A 19540-nucleotide genomic window follows, 5' to 3' on the forward strand; every position below is an offset into this window, starting at 1 on the left:
GATACATACATTTCAATAGATGGGTTTCCCTTTACATCAGATTTCGGGGTTCCCCCAATGCACTTGAGCGCATACACACATACTCACTCTTCAAAAATATATAAATGGTACTTATGCATTAACATCAACACATAAAAGCCATGTCCGCTTTCTCTTAACAGCCTTCATTTGACGTTTAAGGAGGCCACTTTCAGCAAAACCCCAGAATAAGCATTTCTTTTTCTTTTCTTTTTATCCCCTTTTCTCCCTAGTTTGGAATGCCCAATTCCCACTACTTAGTAGGTCCTTGTGGTTGCGCAGTTACTCACCTCAATTCTGGTGGCGGAAGACAAGTCTCAGTTGCCTCCACTTCTGAGATTGTCAATCTGCACATCTTATCACGATTCTCGTTATGCATGACACCGGGGAGACTCCCAGCATGTGGAGGCTCATGCTACTCGCCGCAATCCATGCACAATTTACCACACGCCCCATTGAGAGCGAGAACCCCTAATCTCGACCACGAGGAGGTTACCCCATGTGACTCTACCCTCCCTAACAACAGGGCCAATTTGGTTGCTTAGGAGACCTGGCTGGAGTCACTCAGCACACCCTGGATTCAAACTTGTGACTCCATGGGTGGTAGTCAGCGTCAATACTTGCTGAGCTACCCAGGCCCCCAGAATAAGCATTTCTTAAATGCATGTAAACGTGTTCAATGTGTTGACAGAATGATATATATATATATATATATATATATATATATATATATATATATATATATATATATATATATATGGAATGAAAGATAAAGAAGCCTCAGCAAAGTGAAATTATGTCCACACAGCAACCTAATATTGAACTATGCTTCTAACCACAGGTAAAGAGCTGTAGTTTGAACCACTTGCGATGCAGTTTTCGAATGTTTGTTGGAACTTCGGTTTCACGAATCACCAAATCATTGAACTATGCTGGTAATGTTGAAACTTGTAACTATAGTTGTCTAATGATGCTTTTGCGAAACGCACTGCATTAAAATCATATTAATTATATAGATCAAGGAAATAACACATGCTGAGTTTGTAAGGACTGATATTTTATTATCATTCTGAAGGAAAGGATTACTTGTCTGGTAAAAAAATGGTCACATTTAAGGTCTCTCAATGTTGCATGAAGCAAAGAATCTTCTCTTTCAGCGCTCCTCTTTTACATCTGCTAAATGAGGGATTTGATTGTCCTTTTTTTAGCTAGATCTAAAGTCCCAGGAAAAGAATTAAGAATTTGCATTGCCTGCTTTGATTAATTTTGTGATAAAAATAAATGCTGTGAATTGATTGACACAAGCCAGAGCCGTGGAATAATGAACACTCAGTTCCTATGGATTACTGCCAACAGATCCAATTTGTATCTGTAAAATGCACGCTTGACAGCTTCCTAGAAATTTGCATAAGAAATTGCATTTTTTGCACCTTACAGTATGACATTTAATGAAAACTCACAAACAAGATTATGGCTGTGTTAGACTTAAATGTGGGCAGTAATTGTACATTACTTAGATTTAAATCTTGAGGTGGTACAATATTGAATATAAATTGTGAAATGTGAAATTTAGCCTGAGAAGCTAAGAATGTTCATCTCATTGCATGTAATGATTTTCCAGGCTTGGAAAATATGTAGGAAAAGAATGTGAAATTTGGAATAGTTAAGCCATATTTTGCCCTGTTATCTGATTTATAGAGCTGATCTTTGTTCCATTAACCTAAAAATATGCTTCTGTACAGATTTACTATTGGGGTTTTCGTTCCTGATTATTCCAAAAAGTTCTTTATACAACCAGTGCTTTCACAACAGTGTCTTTTAAGCCCCATCATGCCTAATCCATTTACATTGCCATCAACTGGACTGCTTAAGAGGACTTTGGAGCATAGCCATATTACTCATGTTCCATATTTCTCTATATCGTGCCGTTAGTTTAAGCACCTGGAGCCAAAAGAGTCTGTGCTGTTTCAAAAGCTATTAAAGAACACATGTTTGACCTTCTGAGCAATAAACGGATAGCTTGTCTTTCTTGTGATCTGTATGCGTTTTTATGATTTTTAAGGCAAATCAGAAAACAGTGTTATGAATGACTCAAGGTGGCATTAAAAATATATCCTCTCTCTGTCTACCTATGGAAACAAAAAGATGAAGGGTTTTTTCTTGACAGTTGAATTGTAAAATTAAAGGAATGATAAAAATCTGGCATAAACAGATTGGGATGTGCCAGATAAAGCGGCATTTGTTTTTCCTTCCATGACTTGAACACTCATTTGCTTATCTATGCAAAAATCTGTAAGAATCAGAAATAAAAATTATTGTATCAAATGGAAAAAGGTAAATGTCAGTGAAAATAATAAAACTGTCAAAAATGTGAGGTTATTCCACTCAGATCATAGATTAAATTAAAATTTAATTCTCATTTGTTTGTGTAGCTTTTCAGACAGGGATGGATTACTCCATATGTGACATATGGGGAAAATAGAAAAATATATAAGTCAGCTTAATTTACAGCGAGGATCAAAAACGGCTGATTGCAATTATTAAACACGAACTTAGGTCAGAATTAATGAGCGCTTTTATATATAATGACATGCTCGAGAAATAAACTGATGAAAATGATATTTGGAAATACACTACTGGTTTGAAAAAGTTTTGAAACACTTCAACGGCTTCAATCGGGCCGGGGTGGAGTGTGATGAGGAGGAGGGCGTGGCCGGACCGTGATGGAGCACGGCCGGCGCTGAATCAGCTTCTCAGCGGAAGCATGAGATAAGTGGCAGCCGGAAACGCCAGTTCAAGAGAGACAGAGAGACACACACACACGTGGCCACGTTGCATGTGTGTCTTTTTATGTTTGTTTAAGTTCATATATGCATTAAAATTTTATGTTGATTGTTCAGCCGATTCCCGCCTCCTCCTTGCCCATCCTTTAGCTGTTACATCATGAATGAAAGCCTTGAAATTCATCCTAATGCTGCAACAGCGCTCCATGCCCACTCTTATTTTCTCCGCTTGACAGAGCCTGGCATTTGGTTGGAGTAGCAGCAGCAGCTTCATAGCGGTGTCTGTTCTCTATGGTGTTGTTGATTACTGGTGTGAACAGAGAAGTCCAGGCCACTGTGATAAGAATCAAGGGCTCTCTGAGGAAGGTCAAATGGCATGTATTGAAGAGGAGGGCGCCGCCACCTTTTCCCATTTAGTTGGAGATTAAGACAATGATGTGTGCTCATACCTGCACCTCCCATAGTGCTAGTCTTTCTGCTTGACTCAGTCTTAATCTAGAATATTTTAGGAGACATGCATTCATTCACCATGCACACCATAACGTAGACACCATAACGTAGACAAGGATAGAAGTGCACTTGAAAAGATTTTATGTAACAGATGTTAATTTTGGAACTGTGGTTCTCAACTGGTTTTGCTTCAGAACCTAGATTTTACATTTAAATGAAATGGTAACCAAACATAGTTACACAATAGTTTATCATACAGCAGTTAACAAAATGTGCTTAGAATCAAACATAGATTTTATATTGACTCATTTAATATTGATTGTATTAATATAATATTAAAGAAAAATAATTACAAAAATAACATTAATCTCTGCAGCCAATAATTCATAAAATAAAACCATTAGTTACCAAATAGTTTTCCTAAAAATTAATGTCCACATATTATAAATAATTATAAATTATAAATAATACCAAGCTGTAGAAATCAGATATTTTTAATCAAATTGTTTATTATGTTTCTAGGAGTGTTGGTGATTCAAGTTTTTGAGTAAAAGTCATCACAGTTGATTATTTGTAAAGCTGCTTTGAAACAATAGGTTTTGGGAAAAGCACAAATAAAAAACTATACAAATAAAAATCATTTGACTTGATTTGACTTGTTAAAAAAAAAAAAATTCTACTTTGCCAAAAAAAAAAATCGTCTTGGTTACTGTCATAACCTTCTTTTCCTGATGGAGGTGACACTAGGGGTTGCTCTTGAGAGCCCCGAACACCTCTATGCTTTTGAGAAAATGCCAATGAGAACTGGCGAGTGGAATTTGCATGCAACTCCCATGGACATACGGGTATAAAAGGAGAAGGAATGCCCGCTCTCATTCAGGTTTTGTGCTGAGCAGCCGAAGTCCGGCCATTTCAGAGGCTAGTACAGCGTTGTGGCAAAAGGGACACAACGTCTCGTTCTCTCCATCAGGGAACGGAGGTTACGACAGTAAGCAAGACATTCCCCTTCTGTCACTCACTCAACGTTGTGTCGATGTAGTGGCACTAGGGGTTCCTATAGAACCTTGTTATGGGACCTGCTGATGCAGGTGCACTAAGGGCTGGACTGGTAATCTGGCATACCGGGCATTTTCCCGGGGGGGCGGACTGTCCATCAGGGGCGGACTCCCCCCCCACAAGAATGCTGTTTTGTGCATAATAGTAGGTGAATCAGTCTGCACATAACCTCCCACAATGTCCCAAAAAGACGTCATATAATCCCCCACATCCCTGAGGGGGGGAAGTGACGTAACTACCATGGGAGCAGGCCGCATCAGCCGCTGCCTTTTCGTGATAAATCACAAAAATTTTAAAAATGGCTTATTGGATGAAATCTTTTGACTCAAGCATGTTTTAGTGTAACAGCTTAATTAGATTTCTTAGCAGATGTAGTTTTGTTGGAATTTCTCCCAAAGACAAACTCCGCTGTGATAGGCGGTTATGTAACATGACTCCGGACATCAAAGGTTTAACCCTTTACTGACAGCCTAGAGTCTCCTTAACTAAGATCAGTCGGTTTATATGAAATGAAACTATGCGTTGCATATAGCGAAGCCAAAATATAATGTCCACGCATTTGTAGCGCATGGGGCCGCACGGGGATATGTATGATTATACGGTTAGTTGCATTTAGCCACTGTCCCTTAGCTATTTCCCATACTGTCATCAACCCTGTCAGACCTGCAGTCCTTTGTTTGGTTGTGACCCATCATTTGAGAAACATCTAGAAGGTTCACTTTTTAAAATAGACTAAAGAAAGCACACCTAGAAACCTTTAGATCCCCAGAGGAAACATTATTGCATGAGAGACTGAAGGCAGAGTTTTATAATTGCATTTAGTAGTACAATCTTTACAACCTATACTGAGCAAAATAATGTACAAATCCAATTTTCAGTTGTGAATGATTGAGAGACTTATGGCTGAGATAGACTGTGACTGCAAAGACTCTGTTTGACATTTTTCTTTGAACTCTATTTGACTCCACAAAGGCCAAAAAGATTATAGATCCATTATCAAAGCAGTGGCTGTGCTTTGTTCTCTTAGTCAGTGGTGTGTTGTGTATCTCGCAGAAGGGAAACTATAGCCATAAATAGAAGCTATTTTGCATTGAAGAGCTGACAATCTTACTGCAAAAAATTGCATACAATTTTATAATTTGTTTTCATAGATTATATCTTGAGGTAAGTTTATTTTTCTTGCCCCATGTCCAATTTAGCATAAATCTAACATGATTGTGTGAGGTTTATGCTTAAAACAAGAAAGAACAATTTTCCAAAGGGGTAATAAAAACAAACTTTCTGGCAGGGATAGTTCACCAAAAAAATTCAGTTGTGTCATCATGTTGTTCCAAATCAACTAATGACTTTCTTTCTTTCGTGGAACACAGAAGTAAATGTTAGGCATACTATTAGCCTCGGTCACCATTCACTTTCATTGCATCGTTGTTCCGTACAATGAAAGTGAATGGTGACCAAGGCTGTCAGTCCCTAACCTTCTGCTGAAAATCTACTTTTGTGCTCCATGGAAGAAAGTCATACATGTTTAGAACGGTGAATAAACAACAAGAAAAATAAAATTTTTGGTTGAACTTTCAAGAACAATTCAAGATATATTCTCTGAAAACAATTTGTATAAAACAATATTTTGCTTCTTAATTGAATTAATCTTGTTTCAAAGATAAAAATACAGATTGAGAAAATATATATTTATTTTTGCTGTGTTTATGTCGCTCCATTTTCATTTATTCTATTTTAACATCATTGCCAGCAGTCTGCTCCCAACTAGCTAGAGTCTGAAAGCTCATGCTGTCAGGCTTGTGTCAAGAACATCTGGAGCACATGTGGCACTTGGCTGGCTCCAGTTTCAATGGCCAAGATGGATTAAGTGCTAATGCACCTCGTCACAACAAAGGGCTCGATTTGGAGTGGATATATATATATATATATATATATATACGTATATATATATATATATATATACGTATATATATAAGAGGTGTGTGGCTTCCCTTCAGTGAAACCACACATATGCAGATGGAGGTTAAATCGGGTAGATGCAAGGACGTGACCGGGTCTGTTTGATGATAGTGGTTGCAGTAAAATAATCGCAGCTCAATATACAGTACACATGGGAAACCAAATGTATCAACCCAGCTAGGTAAAGAGGTAGGCTATATTGTGCAGAATGCAGATAGAATATCAAGACGGACAGAGGCATTTTCTTAACAATCTTCTATCCTGAGGGAAGCAGAGGACAAGGTCTCATAGACCTTAGCCGTCTCATATAATGTTGATCGTCTGTCACCACATGCCATTCAGTTGCATCTCTCTGACAGGGTGTGAATTACTTGCAAACATTTTTAGTGCAAAGAACTGTGCTGGCTGAGAAGTGATTACGCTGTTTTGTCTCAAAATCACACTGGAATGGATGTTTAGTCTGGATGCGTAATGTCATTCAACACTGTATTAGAAAATTACAGAAATATGTATTATTATTACAATTAAAAAAAATTCTTAATCTGTATTTTGGTCTTGTTTTCCAAAAAAATTAAAAATATCTGAACATACTTAAATCAAAATAAATTCTTCATATCTTGTGGTACTGGTAGATTTCTCACTTTTTTTGCTGGTTTATACTTCAAACATGTGAAATATTTGCCAGTGCCACAAGACAAAACATACATATTTTCTAGATACATTCTATGGATGTTTTCAAAATGGCATTTTGTCCATAGGATTGATCACTTTCGATTGGAATTCACTCTCTGAAAACAAGCCCATTTGGGTTGGGTTATAGTTTTAATGACTAATCAGGTTGCACTTTCTTGATGAATATTACTGAATTGTCCAATCAGTTATCACTTTGGTTATAAATATAAATGATATAAATATAAATGCTATCCTATGCTTCGGAAACTTGCCAGTGGGTGTTATATAAAAAATATAACAAATATAAAAAACTAATATAATAGAAATACTAGTGCTAGTGCCAATTAGTGATTTTCAACATGATCAGTGCAACTTTATGTGTTTGGAAATCTGGCTTTTCATGCTTAAAGTTGGAGTACAATGACTTCACTTATTGCATCACCATCCTGCTCGCTAGATCCTGTGTCCTCCTGTAATCATCTGTACAAGCAGCTGCAAGAGAAGGGGGAACTGCCAGCAGTGTCAGCAAGTCCAGGCTACACTAAAATATGTTCAGATACTTATATTCACTTTTAGCTATGTCACAGCTTGACACACGGGTATGTGGGATGAGGATGACGTTACAACTAGTCAAAATTCAACTCGACTAATGAGCTCGACTTGTGGACTATTAATCAGAAGTTGTGCAACACTAGTGTCTACTCTTGATTCATACTACTGCTAAGAACATGCAGCCTTTAGGGCAGGGGTCAGCAACCTATGGCATGCTGGTGTGTGGAGGGGTAATCACTGGCACATCAGCAACGGCGAGAGTAGAATAGACTATTTTATTTATATACATTTCTCACCTGCTTTCCCATCTACATCTTGATGTAATCCTTCCACATGATCACGCAGCATGTTTTCAGGAGCTGAATGGGAGACTAAACAAAAAGTGAAATGTGACAAGACTGCAGTATACAGACTAGCCATTCACATATCACGAGCCAGCAGCACTTCACTTTCGGTTAATTACGTGAGTAAACGCGCCCGCTTTGCACCCTTTGGTCAGGTTGCGCGGATGACAGCCTACGTTTCTTTTTGCTTTCAGAACAACACGCCATGTAATAAGGAAAATTTCCATCTCAGCATACAGGTACACTCTCCTTAAAGCATAGTCACACTCAAAATTACATTAAAAGATTAAAAGAGAAGTCTGTTCAAAATATAAATTAAACCTGGAAATAAAGTTTTAGGATTTCGGCACAGCCTTTAAATAGGAAAATAAAAAATGGTACTCCATGTTAAAAAGGTTGCCGACCCCTTTAGGGTCTAATCTGATGTGTAATCGGAGAAAAGCTGAGCACACCTCCGTGATACAGTATTTGAAGTGGTGTCTGAATTATGGATATCTCTCTGAGTGCATTTTCCTGTCCTCTTATTTGACATCACTCCAGTCCATTTCGGAGCTGTTTAAATACCACACCTATTAAAAGCAGCTAATGGCTTATTGCTGTACTGGGGTATCTTGCTCACTGACAAAATTACCTGGGTTAATGATTCAGAATCTAGTGCTACATGTAATAAAATACACTCAACTATATGGGCTGAATTAATTGTATAGCATCCATGTGTTTCAGCTGTACTTCAGAAGGCTCGATAGTTTTTACTTAATGCATAGTAAAGAGCAGGGATGGATTACCAACTGAGCCAAAATGGCCCTTGACTACAAGAGGTTCTTGACTTTCTGGGCTTTAAGGTTTTGCAAGTTTGGCGTACACACAATTATTTTTGTAAATGGGAGATGGTATTGATGCAAACCACTCTGTCATTTGTCTTCCCCCAAAATCTGTCTTTTTTGTCTAGAGGAATTGATACAGAGACATGGTCAAATTTCAAAAGCGCTTTTCTTGCTGCACCACTTTTCATTTTGTTTTGTTTGAGTGATGATTTTTGTCACTCCACATTTGGGATAAGAAACTCTAACAGTAAAGTTAAGAGGAATTATGGGAGGATAAATCAGATTAAGTAGTGTGGATCAATTATTCAGTAATCATCTTGGATATATAGAAGATTAATTGGTTTATCACCAAGCAATCCTTTTTTTGGCTTAAATGAAGTTTTAAAATGCCACAAAGCACATCAGAGAGGATTTTGCAGTCATTGAAGGATTAAAAAGTTTCAACAACAAAAAAATATGTAGTAGTCATTTCTCAAAACAAACATTATTAATATTTATGAAAGCTTTTAAGGGAGTAAAGGAGAGCCATTTTGCATCCTTCAAAAAGCTTTCATGAATAATCTGTTTTAGTTATTAACATTTATTTTTTTTAATACCAGATCTTTAATGCCAGTTTACCAAAGTAATGTTGTAGTCATCAATCTGCTGGTTTCTTAGAGAATAATAATAATATTGAGCCAAATGTCTTCACTGTATGTGAAATATGTAGTGACTGAACATTGTGAGAGGCCTAAGGCAGTACATACACCCTGCACCTCAATAAATCAGCCTTTATACCACACACACACACACACACACACACACACACACACACACACACACACACACACACACACACACACACACACACACACACACACACACACACACACATGTTGTGTTTCCATGTTTTATGGGGACTTTCCATAGACATAATGGTTTTTATACTGTACAAACTTTATATTCTATCCCATAAACCTAACCCTACCCCTAAACCTAACCCTCACAGAAAACATTCTGCATTTTTACATTTTCAAAAAACATAATTTAGTATGATTTATAAGCTGTTTTCCTCATGGGGACCAACAAAATGTCCCCACAAGGTCAAAAATTTCGGGTTTTACTATCCTTATGGGGACATTTGGTCCCCACAAAGTGATAAATACACGCTCACACACACACACACACACACACACACACACACACACACATGTTGTGTTTCCATGTTTTATGGGGACTTTCCATAGACATAATGGTTTTTATACTGTACAAACTTTATATTCTATCCCCTAAACCTAACCCTACCCCTAAACCTAACCCTCACAGAAAACTTTCTGCATTTTTACATTTTCAAAAAACATAATTTAGTATGATTTATAAGCTGTTTTCCTCATGGGGACCGACAAAATGTCCCCACAAGGTCAAAAATTTCAGGTTTTACTATCCTTATGGGGACATTTGGTCCCCACAAAGTGATAAATACACGCTCACACACACACACACACATCAAGGCAGCCTGTGGAGTCTTGGCTACTGTTCAAATTAGGTAATGTCAACACAGTTGAGTGGATACAGAGGTTTAGTAGCTAAATATAAGGATAAGGATACCCCACTGTGATCTGCAAAGAGGTGTTGAGATCAAACAGTCACACAAGAAGCCCAGTTACACAGGAGAGTGGTGGGCATTATTCAGTTCCCTTTCAAGTCGGTAACTTCATGCATAGTCTGTATCTGACGCTGTGGGAGCTCCTCCTAGGTGCGGTAACTTTGAAACCCTATATCACTGGCTGGTGTCATTTGGGCACCACATTTTGTTTGTATCATCATGGGCATATAAGCAGGAGCCCAGCACCAAACCATCAGAATTTTCCCCTTTCAGGGTCGCGTAGACATCTCTCATCCTCTGGAACCTTAAACCAACACTTTGCCTGGTCAGCAAGTAGAACTTCTTTCCCTACGTGCTCCAGCAAATAAAGCATATCCTTAAAACGCTTCTGTGTATTTGCAAGTTTGTTTACATTGTGTTTCTTATGAATGTATTAAAGATACTTAAAGAGCCATTTGCTGAAACATCTTTTTTAAAACAGGAATCTTTTGCCAGGGTTTTAGACCTCATGAGCAATATATACCTTTGTCCGACGAGCACGTGTGCTGTCTTTAATGCTTGGGCCGGGCTCATGCTGAAGCAGTGCTTGTGGGGTCAACTTTTATAGAGAAAGATGTAGCCGGTTCCCCTTCCTACCACTTTGCTCCTTCTGCGCCCCCCCGAGAGACCACATGAAGGAGGGACAACATGCTCCTTCATACACAGTGTCTTCGCCTGTTTCGGTTCGCCTGTGATCATCTGTGCCCTATGATCGATGCGCATGGTTCTGTCACATTTGTCGAACCATTCCAGATTTTCCTGGCTCCTTGCACATTCATGAAATTTGTCAATGCAGCGCTCGCTCTGCTGAAGCTGAGTGGCATCCGTGTATTATATTACCTCAATGATTGGTGGCTGCTATCTCAATCAGAGGCACAGGCATGAAAGCACAGGCATGCAAGCACAGATGTCTGTTCCTTCATACACAGGGTCTTCACCAGTTTCGGTTCGCCTGTGATGATCTGTGCCCTATGATCGATGCGCATGGATCTGTTACATTTGTCGAACCATTCCAGTTTTTCCTGGCTTCTCACACATTCACGAAATGTGTCATTGTGGCGTTCGCTCCGCTGAAGCTGAGTGGCGCATGTGTATTAAATTACCTCAATGATTGGCTGCTGCTAGTTTAATCGGAAGCACAGATGGGCACATTTAAATCAGATGGGCTTCAGGCTCAACTGGACAAAGAGAGTGTTATTGCCCACTGAGCAATTTTCCTTCCTAGCAATGATACTTGATAGCCATACTCGGTAGTCAGCATACCTGAGCGGTGAACACATTCAATCCATTCTCTTAGACTTGACAAGGTTCAAGCTGGGGAGAACCCTGCCATTGCGGCAGATTCAGAGAATGGTGGGCTTGATCCTGCAAGCATAGGATGGTGTGCCAATAAAAATTCGTTAATGGTATAGGGTTTCAAGGTCACTACCCCTAGGAGGAGCTCCCACAGCGTCAGTTGCTGACGCAGAGTCTCGTTCCCTCCTTTCAGGGAACCAAAGTTAATTCATTCAGTTCTGTAATTTCAGTCAGAAATGTGTCAATACAGTAGAGCAGAGGTAAAATGTCTGCATGAACTCCTGAGAGCTTATCCTCTAAGGCTGATAACAGCAATATTACACAGTGTTTGTTGAAAAGTTGGCAGACTTCGGTCGATCTGCACAATTTCATTTGACCTACAACTTTGTATATAAATTGTTACATGGCAGTCAGGATTAATGAAAGCTGTTTTGACATGCCAGTGATGTTGGTAAACAGTCAGCATCAGAGGAATAATCAGGCATTGATATATCTTACTCGTATATTTACTCGCATTCTCAGTCTGTAGGATACTCAGACAGGTCTTTATGGTCTTGTGTTTACAGATAAAGTCAGGATCTGAGAGCATGGGTTGGCAAGGGGTCCTATGGCTTTTGACATCATTTATTTCGGTGAGTATGGACAGTAACATCACATTTATGTAAATTCATTATGAAATCATCTATAAATCAATGAAGAATTTGACATTTAACCCATTTGAACTGCAAAATGGCAAAATTTTTCTCCTTGACACTAACTTTTATAGGGCCCCAAAGATGTCTTGGTTTTTTGTAAATTGTGGTTTGATGATCCCCCCTCCAAAAAAAAAAAAAAAAACAGCCACTAGAAAAAGGTCCATTACTCACTAATTGATCCAGTTTGGTAATTACAGTACAAGCGGAGGTGACCCGAACCCCAAAGAACTCTTCAGCCATGAAATAGTGGCTCATCAGAGCTCCAACACTGCTGGAATAGTCAGAGCAGCTGGCACTTTGTCAGAATGATATGGGAGCATATGAAGCCCTCTGCATGCAACACTAAAGTCTGTAAAGCAGTTTCAAACAAGGCAATACCACACTTCCCTAATTTTATTTGCATGTTAATACATGAAGTCTTCTCACTTTATTTCTGACCTCGAAGCTATTTTCACATGACTGCTCATAAATCCGACTTAAAGGAATATTAATGAGCTTGCAAAATAGCTCATTGCATCTAAAAGTGTAATGGAAATAGCATGCAATTAAAGTTTGACATGGATGATGCCCACACCAAACAGTACAGTAACAGAAACTAAAAGCAGGTCTGTACTGATGCCAAAGCGTGTGAATTTGCCTTAACGCCTCTAAAAAGATATTATAAAGTTACATTTATATTACATGTAATCCAGCCATATAGTGTTGATGATAGTATTGACTAATTTGTTGTTTAATTTAACATGATTCTAATTACTTTGAATAGTGTAGAAATTCATCCAATCTGCTTTCTTCACAATGTCTGTTCTCTGTAATTTATGAAACATGGTTTCATCTATATTTGACATTGAATTTCCATTGAAGGACAAATGGTTTTCCTGAGTGGCATGGGTGGTGGCCTGGTGGTCGTATGTATGACGTCATTTACTTCAATGTTTGGAGTGACATCATATGTACGGCTGCTAAACTGCTACATGGGACATCAGAAACCTCACAGATGAACATTCAAGTTGTTAAATGTGTTCTGATGTGCAAGGTAAGACAGACGCACAGCACTGAAGAGCCTGCCACAGAAACTTTTACATAATGTTCCTGATGACAATAATGAGATGGTGGGTTTGAGAGGAACTGCCAAACTAAAGCTCTTTCCACAAAGCCATCAAGGACTTAGTGGTAAATGAATGTAGATTTCATAACTGTGAGGTGTCTAAAAGGGGAAAAAGTAAAGCACTTTTCGAATTGGCTCTTTGACTTCCCATTGAATTATGAGATGACTCATAACAGTGGCACAATGCTTAGAGATGTGCTTTGAATTTTGATATCAATTTGTTCTTTGTGTATGAAGCTTTATCCCTTGAACCTTTTTCTAGAAAAGCTTCATTGAAGGATTTCTTATCTACACAATACCAATATGAGCACAAATATGTTTGTGGTCAGTTCTCTTTGCTAAACTTATACTCCGCTATGCTTTTCAAATCTCAAGTGCCCATGAAGTGTAAAAAAGAGTGTTATAAAAATGTTTTAATCCTTTTCATTTTTGGTGAAAGTACCAGTTCATTTCAGTAAAGTACTCTGGTGTGATCATGTGTCTCTGCTGAGCTCAAGTTCATCTCACTTTGCAGAGTGTTAAGGTGGCTGGAACAACAGAGATGAAAGCAGAACCCACCACAGAATTATCCCTTATGCCTGTCATGATGGCAGTGGAGGGAGAAAGGCAGATCATGACTCAGTCTCAGTATAAATGTCTGGAGCTTCTGAGCCGTGATGGACCCCATAATAAAACAGGTAGAAAAGATGATGGTGGTAATTCACTTTTGACGTTTGGTAATTAACCAATTTGAAATTAGTCTTTATTATGGCTGTCGATTTAATGCATTAATTTGGTGTGATTATTTATATGAAAAATAACATGTTTAAAAATTTACACAATTAATTATGCTCCCAAATCGTATAATTTAGGCTTGATGTACCATGTTTTTGCGAGTTTGTGGCAGTAGGGGGCAATCAGCGCTTCAGCTGTACAGGCAACACTCTTTGTCAAACCAACAAGGGCAGACAGCACAGCTTTCCACAAATGATGTGCTTTTGTGCTCAAAAACAGAATAGGCCTACAGGGATTTCGAGACAATTTTTCAATGTTTCTTATTATGTTTAACTTGAGATAGTGTCCTCTCTTGACTAGAGGTGCTGAAAACTTGTGAGAAATAACACGACCACAGATGCTCCAAAAGCACCCAACTGATGTATGAGTACATAGACCAACAAATAAAAATAGCACAGATTGTATTAGGCCAATAATAGGGTTATGTTCATATAGAAATAAAACAAACAATATGTTAACTTTGTGCCACAATATACTGTATTTATGTGATGTAATGTATTTGAATTATAATGTATTATATATTTATAATTATTTTTATGATTTTATACTGAATTATAAATTATTTTCTTACATCGATATATGAAATTAATATGATTAATTAATTGGCACATCATGTAATGAATTTGATTAAACATTTTAATTAATTGACAGCCCTAGTTGTTTTATTTGCATTTTATATTTAGAGTTGCTAGTGGTGCAGATTTTAGATTTTGAAAAATGTAAACAATTCAGTCTATTCCATCAATTAATGTCTTGAATTGCATATATTATGTTGTATACTTGATATATTTGTATATATTAAATATAAATTTGTATTATTTACCTTCATAATTTGTACTATTTCCTAAGTATTTACATTGATATGTAGAACACATGCTGTCTGTTTAAGACTACCGGCATCAGCCAGTAAGCACATATAACAAGAGGACGTGCATTTCTGAATATCATCCATGTGTGATTAGAATTTCATGTTTCTGTTGTTGTTTTAATCAACAACTGACTGTAAAGAACAGAAAGGGTATTACAAAGACATTACTCAATGACATATGAACCCGTGGATCTCGTCTATGCACAAGATTTAGTCACACATGCAAGTGATTTACTTCCATTAAAGAGGGTTGCCATATAAAGTGAAAGATTTATCTTGGGGTCTAAGAAAAGATTGCAATGCATCGGAATATCTATATTTTTATCTAGACCTAATTTCAATCTTTATGAAGTTTTTCCACCGTTCTCTGACCCTTAGAATTAAACAGGCTGTTCTGATGTGCCTTTAGGTCTCCTATGCAAACACCCTCTTCAAATAGGAAATGGAAATTAATAACTACTGTATATTAACCCTGTATGTCATATACAGGGTTAATATAAAGTAGTTATTCATTTCCATTTCCTTCGATAGCTGCCTCTTGCAAAGCCTGCATTGCATTGTGACAGGTTCACAAAACCAATAAACGTGCCACTCAAACTGTTAATATCAGACTAAAATAATCAGGGACATTGTTAAATATAAACTTCGACTAATCTTTTCTAACATTAGAATCCTTCAGAAGGATATGCAAAGAAATAGGTGCTACACACAGCCAGGAACTTTGTTTCACTGGGGAGGAACTTTTAAGTTCTGATTACAGTATGTTTTCATGGTACATCTCTTTTATCACTAAACATCAATAAAAAAAATATTTTCCCATGTTATTACCACTTCAAAATGTCTATAAAATTTTTATAGGTTCATTCTGCAGCAGATTCTGGGACGGCTTGCTATGCTGGGAAAAAACCCCAGCTGGAACCTATGCCTCTCAAAACTGCCCAGATTACCCCAGCTTTGACCCCTTAGGTAAGACAGTATAATCACATCTGGTTTTGTCACACGTGAGTATCAAAGCACTCCTCACCCTGCAAATCAATACAGTTCTACACTACAGCAGGCATGACATCTGTTCCATGTCTACGGTCTGCCTTATAAACAAAAGATGTTGCTGTTGGAATTCCAAAGCATGGACAGCACTCTATCATGAAGAGATGTGAAACAGAGGTGGTAATATCAGAGTGTCTGGAAAGTTTCTTATGAGATTTTATTCAGAATTTATTTGCTGACAGAGAAGTGCAGGCAGCGATGCAAGAATGTCTTGATCTGTCTAATGTATGTATTTCTTTCTGTCATTCCTTCTGTTTCTTTTTGTCCTTCTTTGTTTCTTTACTTTTATTTGGGAATCACTTTTTGTTCTAAGAGAACGAATATCTTTGCTATACAAAGTAAAACATTTTGTGTCAAATATTGTTTATTAAAAGTTTTTTTTTCTGGTAAAAAATAGTAGTTGACATGAAATACTTTTAAAAAGCTGATATGAATGTTACATGCTCTCTGCTATGCTGTTGATCTAATATTTGTATTTTTTTAAGAACTCAGCAAATTCCTTTATAATTATTATGCATGGAACTTTCATGTATTAGTTTTAGTGTATAACTTTTCTTAGTATTAGTTGAAATACTAAATGCAATCTTTGTACATTTAAAAACTCATTTGTCACACCACAGGATCATTTAAAATAAACTAGTAAGGCGAAAGGGTGATTTATATAAAATGTGGACATGGACATATTATAGTACATACAGTATAATCATAATAGGTACATTGTAATATGTACAATACATGTAATGTACATATACACTCCTGGGCAAAAAAAAAAAAAAAAAAAAAGGACCAAATCCAAAATGGGAAATTTTAAAGGGATAGTTCACCCACCTCTCCGGGAACCAGCACCTTATCGTGGTGGAGAGGTTTGTGTGCCCTTATGAAAAAAAGTATGCCCATCCGGTCTACATGTGTTTTGTGGATCTGGAGAAGGCGTATGACCGGGTCCCCCGGGAGAGACTGTGGGAGGTGCTGCGGGAGTACGGGGTGGGGGGGTCCAAAGCGAGAGCTGTGTCCGGGTCCTCGGCACGAAGTCGAGTTCATTCCATGTGGGGGTTGGTCTCCGCCAAGGCTGCGCTTTGTCACCAATCCTGTTTGTGATATTCATGGACAGGATATCGAGCGTAGTCGAGGTGGGGAAGGCGTCGCGGTTCGGTGGGCTGGGGATCTCATCGCTGCTTTTTGCAGATGATGTTGTCTTCATGTCATCATCGGTCCGTGACCTTCAGCTCTCACTGGATCGCTTGGCAGTCGAGTGTGAAGCAGCTGGGATGAGGATTAGCACCTCTAAATCTGAGGCCATGGTTCTCAGCAGGAAACCGATGGAGTGCGTACTCCAGGTAGGGAATTAAGTTTTGCCCCAAGTGAAGGAGTTCAAGTACCTCGGGGTCTTGTTCTCGAGTGAGGGGACAATGGAGCGGGAGGTTGGCCGAAGAATCGGGGCAGCGGGGGTGGTATTGCACTCGCTCTATCGCACCGTTGTCACGAAAAGAGAGCTGAGCCGAAAGGCAAAGCTCTCGATCTACCGGTCAATTTTTGTTCCTACCCTCACCCATGGTCATGAAGGTTGGGTCATGACCGAAAGAACTAGGTCGCGAGTACAAGCGGCCGAAATGGGCTTCCTCAGAAGGGTGGCGGGCTTCTCCCTTAGAGATAGGGTGAGGAGCTCAGTCATCCGTGAGGAGCTCGGAGTAGAGCCGCTGCTCCTTTGCGTTGAAAGGAGTCAGTTGAGGTGGTTTGGGCATCTGGTAAGGATGCCCCCTGGCCGCCTCCCTAGGGAGGTGTTTCAGGCACATCCAGCTGGGAGGAGGCCTCGGGGAAGACCCAGGACTAGGTGGAGAGATTACATCTCCACACTGGCCTGGGAACGCCTCGGGGTCCCCCAGTCAGAGTTGGTTAATGTGGCTCGGGATAGGGAAGTTTGGGGCCCCCTGCTGGAGCAGCTGCCCCCGCGACCCGACTTCGGATAAGCGGTTGAAGATGGATGGATGGATGGATAGTTCACCCAAAAATGAAACTTCTGTCATCATTTACTCACCCTGAAGTTGTTCCAAACCTGTACACATTTCTTTGTTCTGCTGAACACAAAAGAAGATATTTTGAAGAATGTTTGTAACCAAACAGTTGTGGGGCACCATTGGCTTCCATAGTATGAAAAAAGAAATATTATGTAAGTCAATGGGGAACAATCTGGAAACAGGGAAATTCATTTTTATTGTATTCTTATATGTAAAATTTAAATCATGATAATGATTAAACTATATCTGGGTGTACAACATTTTCCAAAATTACCTTCTGGGATGTTTTTTTCTTTTCTTTAAAGGATAGTCATTAGTTGGTGTTCTGCCATACCCTTTGATCTGCAGCCCATCAAATGCCTGATAACAAGCTCATAAATGGAACTAGGAGTGATAGAGCAGGGAGAGATCTACAATATGCAGTGTTATGAGTCTCAAGGTAAATGTGAGATAATCTCCAAAAAAGCTAAATATCAATGAGGCGTTGCTGTCAGAAACTGCAAAGCTGGTCTGCATCAGGCCAACTGGAGCTATTCTGATGTTTACAAGACCCTAAAGGCAGAGAAGATCCTTATTTCTCTATCAACTATTAAGAAAATAGGTCAAGGCTTTGAAACAACAGGTGATATTTCCAGAAAGAAATGATCTGGAAGGCCCAAAGTCTCTTGATGCAGGGATGACCACCTGCTGAAATTTACAGTTCTCAAAGACAGGAAAAAGTCTACAAAAACTGTCAGCAGAATTCAAGACCTCAGAAAACAAGACTCTTTTGAGAAGAACAAAAACCAGAAGGTTATTTAATGCAGGTTTTGTGTCTAGAAGATGTGTTAAAAAGCCATTGCTGTCTCAGAAAAACATAAAAGACAGAATGAGGTTTTTGGCAGAATATGGAAAGTTTGATTCATATTGATTTAGCAGAGTTGTGTGGAGTGATGTATCATGATTTGAGTTGCATGGTGAGGCTCCAGATAGGTGTCTTTGAAGATCTGGTGAGAAATCCAATAGTGAATGAATTTCTACCACAGTGAAGCATGGAGGAAGATGTGATATTTAAAAAAAAAGTTGCACTTAAATCTGTTTTGAATGCTATTCTGATGCTAGTAAAGCTTTGTAATATGGCACTTTTCGTACAAATGTCTCCTTAAGATGATTCGCTTATGTTTTTCCTCTTTTGTAAGTCGCTTTGGATAAAAGCGTCTGCCAAATGAATAAATGTAAATGTAAATGTTAAGGTGTGGGGAGCCTTTTCAGCTACTAGTACTGGAGAGCTGCTTCACTGTGAAAATTCAATTAATGTTTTGGAGTAGAGGAGAATATTGCAGAAAGGCTTGCTTCCCACAATTGAAAAGTTGTTTTCTAAAAAGGAACAATGTTATTTTTCAACAAGACAATGCTCCTGCCCACACTGCAAAGACCACCAAGAAGTGGCTTGAGAACAAGTCCATCAGGCTCATGTTT

At 38.6% G+C, this 19540-nt stretch overlaps 1 protein-coding gene across 1 annotated transcript in view; it reads left to right on the forward strand.

The window, feature by feature from the left end:
• The window catches only part of LOC127619750 (calcitonin gene-related peptide type 1 receptor-like), a 62654-nt gene that overhangs the window by 12380 nt on the left and 30734 nt on the right, over window positions 1-19540 (forward strand). The window contains exons 2-4 of the mRNA XM_052092729.1: window positions 12145-12210; window positions 13893-14055; window positions 15879-15986. Coding sequence (XP_051948689.1) covers window positions 12166-12210; window positions 13893-14055; window positions 15879-15986 — 316 coding nt within the window. The 5' untranslated portion in view covers window positions 12145-12165. The remainder of the gene's footprint in view (window positions 1-12144; window positions 12211-13892; window positions 14056-15878; window positions 15987-19540) is intronic.

The sequence above is a fragment of the Xyrauchen texanus genome, chromosome 26, assembly GCF_025860055.1.
Source record: "Xyrauchen texanus isolate HMW12.3.18 chromosome 26, RBS_HiC_50CHRs, whole genome shotgun sequence".
Lineage (NCBI taxonomy): Eukaryota > Metazoa > Chordata > Actinopteri > Cypriniformes > Catostomidae > Xyrauchen > Xyrauchen texanus.